This window comes from Solanum stenotomum, chromosome 12 (genome assembly GCF_019186545.1).
Source record: "Solanum stenotomum isolate F172 chromosome 12, ASM1918654v1, whole genome shotgun sequence".
Taxonomy (NCBI): Eukaryota; Viridiplantae; Streptophyta; class Magnoliopsida; order Solanales; family Solanaceae; genus Solanum; species Solanum stenotomum.
Genome location: NC_064293.1, coordinates 13,570,519 through 13,575,379, shown reverse-complemented (window position 1 = coordinate 13,575,379; position 4,861 = coordinate 13,570,519). Strand labels below are relative to the sequence as shown.

General features: G+C 35.0%; 1 protein-coding gene across 1 annotated transcript; it reads left to right on the top strand.

Annotated features, from left to right (window-relative positions):
- The first annotated feature begins 2,875 nt into the window (after positions 1 to 2,875).
- LOC125848150 (probable CoA ligase CCL11) lies at positions 2,876 to 4,614 on the top strand. The gene has a single exon (XM_049527963.1). The coding sequence runs from the start codon at positions 2,937 to 2,939 to the stop codon at positions 4,593 to 4,595; it is 1,659 nt and encodes a 552-aa protein (XP_049383920.1). The 5' UTR covers positions 2,876 to 2,936; the 3' UTR covers positions 4,596 to 4,614.
- The last annotated feature ends 247 nt before the right edge of the window (positions 4,615 to 4,861 follow it).

Here is a 4,861-nt window from a genome sequence, read left to right as displayed (position 1 = left end):
AAAAGGAGGCATTGATTATAAAGAGACCTTTTCACCAGTCTCAAAGAAAGATTCATTAAGAATTGTTTTGGCTTTGGTAGCTCATTATGATTTAGAGTTACATCAAATGGATGTGAAAACTGTCTTTCTTAATGGAGACCTCAAGGGGGATGTTTATATGGACCAACCAGAGGGTTTCAAAATTAAAGGAAAAGATCAAATGGTGTGTAAATTAAAGAAGTCAATATATGGACTCAAACAAGCCTCACGATAATGGTATATAAAGTTTAATGATACCATAATGTCTTCTGGATTTAAGGAGATTACCGTTGATCGGTGTATATACCAAAAGATCAATGGGAGTAAGTTTATATTTTTAGTCTTATATGTTGATGACATTTTACTTGCTGCTAATGATTTAGACATATTGCGTGAGACGAAAGACTTTCTCTCTATGAACTTTGAAATGAAAGATATGGATAAGGCATCTTGTATGATAGGGATAGAAATATTCCGTGATAGATCACAAGAATTATTGGGACTGTCTCAAAAAGGTTATATTGAATGAGTTCTAAAAAGATTAAACATGAACAATTGTTCAGTAGGAATAGTTCCTATTCAAAAAGGGGACAAATTTAATCTCATGCAATGCCCAAAGAATAATGTAGAACGAAAAGAAATGGAAACAATTCCTTACTCTTCTATTGTTGGAAGTTTGACGTATGTTCAAACTTGCACAAGAACGGATATTAGTTTTGCGATCGAAATGCTAGGAAGATATCAAAGTAATCCTAGAATTGATCACTGGAAAGCTGCAAAGAAAGTCTTAAGGTACTTGAAAGGAACGAAGGATTACATGCTCATGTATAGGAGATCCAATTATTTAGAAGTTACTGGATACTCGAATTCAGATTTTGCTAGATGTGTTGACACTAGAAAGTCCATATTTGGTTACTTGTTCCTATTAACTGAAGAAGCAATATCGTGGAAGAGTGCTAAGCAATCTGTCATTGCTACATCCACAATGGAAGCAGAATTTGTGGCATGTTATGAAGCCACAATTCATGCATTATGGCTGCGAAATTTCATTTCACGACTTGGGGTTGTCGACACCATTACCAAGCCGCTGAAAATTTATTGTGATAATATTGCAACAATATTCTTTTCCAAGAACGATAAGTACTCCAAAGGTGTCAAACACGTGGAATTAAAGTACTTTACCGTCAAGGAAGAAGTTCAGAAACAAAGAGTGTTACTTGAAAATATTAGAACTGATCTCATGATTGCAGATCTGTTAACAAAAGGCTTACAACCAAAGACATTTGAAGAACATGTTCAAAGAATGAGTCTTGGTTGTACTTATGATTGATGCATTTATGATGTTTTTACACTCTGAGCTCAAATTATGTGTTTCTGATATACATTAATGAATTTCTTGTTTCTCATAATGGTATACACATTATTGTTTTGAGATATTACAAGATAAGTCTCTATGAGACATTATTGTGGATCATAATGTTATATGTTTTATAGCTTATGAACCTAGTATAATGAGTTGCTAATGTAGTAGTATATGGAAGGAAGTATGTAGCTTAAAATTTATGTACAACCGCCATAACTCGCATTAGTAGTTTGTTATATTGTGGTATGTATTGTGGACATTATAGAAGAGATTTATTATATGCGTCACTAATGTTTATGAAATATTAATGTTATATGGTTCATTGGGCCAAGTGGGAGAATGCAAGAATTATTATTAATTATTTCTTACTTATAGCCCAAGTTTACTTGTAACCCAACTAATACCATAAATAACATTTAATAAGGAATAAATCTCGTCCGTACATTGGTTACTTAATGGACATACCAGATTAAGTCATAACCTCTATAAATTGGTCCTCCCTCCACCCATTAGGATTACCACATATTCTCTACAATAATTCTATTGCTGACGGTTGTGGTAACATAAAGTTAGGGCAAGGAGGTAGAAACCAATTTACGACTAATGCTTCCGATTCTCTCTGTGATGATGTCTTCCTCATCAGGTATGTGCCCTAACAATCTCTACGTAAGATTATCGTGTTCAAGATCCTGATATTATATATTGAAGTATTTAATCTTACAGTTAATAGTTCGAGAATGAAATTAATAAGTCATGTTGTTTGCAACAAATTTTAAAGTGATAGAAAATAAATTGCAATCACAAATAAAATATGAAGAAACATAGTTTTATTGATAAACATTGCGGGTACAACTATGTTCCTCCCTTGATTCTTCTCTCTCTTAAGATTTATCCATGATTCGAGAGTCATTAGTGACGTATTTCTCAAACTATGATGATTTGAATTTGATCTCTTTATAAATATTCCATGAATTTGTTGAACATTTGAGATGTTGACGTATGAATATCACAGAATTTATAGGATATTCAATATGCCTTTGCAATGTCTACCCATGCCGAGTTTAGGAACCCTTTCAATATTTCAAATGAACCAAAAGGGTATGTTCTTCTCTTTCTTTTTATTATCTTTGTGAAAACACATGGTCCTGTTTGAAGTTTGGATAATGTTGCGTGAGTACAGCAAGATGATATTGTTGGAAGTTATTCTTACACATGATGTGGGTGCATTTGCTGTTCGCCTACCTCTAAATAAAAGCAAAATATTTGTATGAAACAAGTGAGAATTTATGATAGCCAGCAATAAAACACTTCATATTCTACCTCAACTAAACTCTCCTCACTGCAATAAATTCCAACCCTCTATAAACACACACTTAAAAGCTCCATACAAAAATAACACTCTTATCTTTTCTTCAAACTTGTTTTTTAAAAAAAAAAAACTTATTTTTATATAATTCTTGGATCTATAAACACCCTTTGTATCATCAGTATTAAACCATAGAAAAACCTCTGAAACTTGCAAAAACTTGTAGAAGAAAGAGACAGGTCTATATATATGGATCAATTGAAACCAAGCTCTGTCAATTCATCTCCTCTTACACCATTAACATTCTTGGAAAGAGCTGCTGTAGCTTATGGGGATAGCGTTTCCATTGTCTATAACTCCACTACATACACCTGGTCTCAAACATTTGCTCGATGTATACGTCTCGCTTCCTCAATTTCTTCTCTCATTGGTATCAAAAAAGGCCAAGTTGTTTCTGTTTTAGCTCCTAATATCCCCGCAACGTTAGAGCTTCAATTTGCTGTTCCAATGGCTGGTGCTGTACTCAACAACATCAACACTCGTCTCGATGCTAAAACCGTCTCTGTTCTGCTTCAACATAGTGAATCGAAGCTCCTGTTTGTTGATTACCAGCTATATTCTTTGGTGCTTCAGTCAATTTCATTGTTTCCATCTGATGTTGACACTCCAATTCTTGTCCTTATAGAAGATGAAAACTCTGTTCCGTTTTCAAGAAACTTGGATTTCGATCAGTGTGATACTTATGATGCTATGTTGGCGAAGGGGGATTCGAATTTCAATTGGATTCGACCTGAGAATGATTGGGACCCAATGACGTTGAACTACACTTCTGGAACAACATCTTCACCTAAAGGAGTGGTACATTCTCATAGATCTCTTTTTATTATCACAGTTGATTCTTTAATAGATTGGTCTGTACCAAGTCAGCCAGTTTATCTATGGACACTCCCAATGTTCCATTCTAATGGATGGAGTTACACATGGGGTATGGCTGTTGTTGGTGGGACCAACATTTGTCTTCGAAAATTCGATGCTAATGTTGTGTTTCATGCTATAAACAAATATAATGTCACACATATGTGTGGTGCACCTGTGGTACTCACTATGCTAGCCAATTCCCCCTGTGCTAAGCCCTTAAAAAACCCCGTGCACTTCCGTACCGGTGGCGCTCCTCCCCCTGCCACCATTGTCCTCCGTGTCGAATCATTAAGATTCATGGTGAACCACGGGTATGGGATGACAGAGGTGGCAGGGGTAGTCGTGTCGTGTATTTGGAAACCTAAGTGGAACAAATTATCAGCGAATGTGAAGGCGAAATTGAAGTCAAGACAAGGGATTAAGAGTTTAGGGATGACGGAAGTCGACGTGGTGGATCCAGAATCTGGAGTTAGTGTAAAGAGGGATGGAGTTACAATGGGGGAAATTGTATTAAGGGGTGGATGTATAATGTTGGGTTATTTGAAAAATGAAGAAGCTACATCAAAATGTATGAAAAATAATTGGCTTTATACAGGTGATGTAGCAGTAATGCATCCAGATGGGTACTTGGAAATTAAAGACAGATCAAAAGATATTATAATAAGTGGGGGTGAGAATGTAAGCAGTGTTGAAGTAGAATCAGTACTTTATTCAAACAATTTTGTGAATGAGGCAGCAGTTGTAGCAAGGCCAGATGAATTTTGGGGCGAAACGCCTTGTGCTTTCGTGAGTCTGAAGATGGAACTGAAACTTAAACCGAAAGAGAAGGAAATTATTGATTTCTGTAGGGAAAGATTGCCACATTACATGATACCGAGGACGGTAATTTTCATGGATGAACTACCAAAAACAGCAACTGGGAAAATTCAAAAGTTTTCTCTAAGACAGATTGCTAATGGTATGGGTTCGTTACCTGCTAGTCGAATGTAAGCACATCAAATTCTTTTTTTCATTCGAAAGGACTTTTTCATTTTTTGAAATCTATTGATTCTTTGTGTGTGTGAAATGAAGTTGAATTCATTCAAAAAGTGCCTAAATATAGTAGTGCAATTTGTTATATGTGTAATTTTCTTCTTTTGTATGTAACAAAAATGTACAACGGATTGATTTGATTCTTTGCAATATGAATAATGAATTTATAGTACAAGAATAAAAGAAGGAAATCAGATCATTTTGTGTAGATTAATTTTCAAATT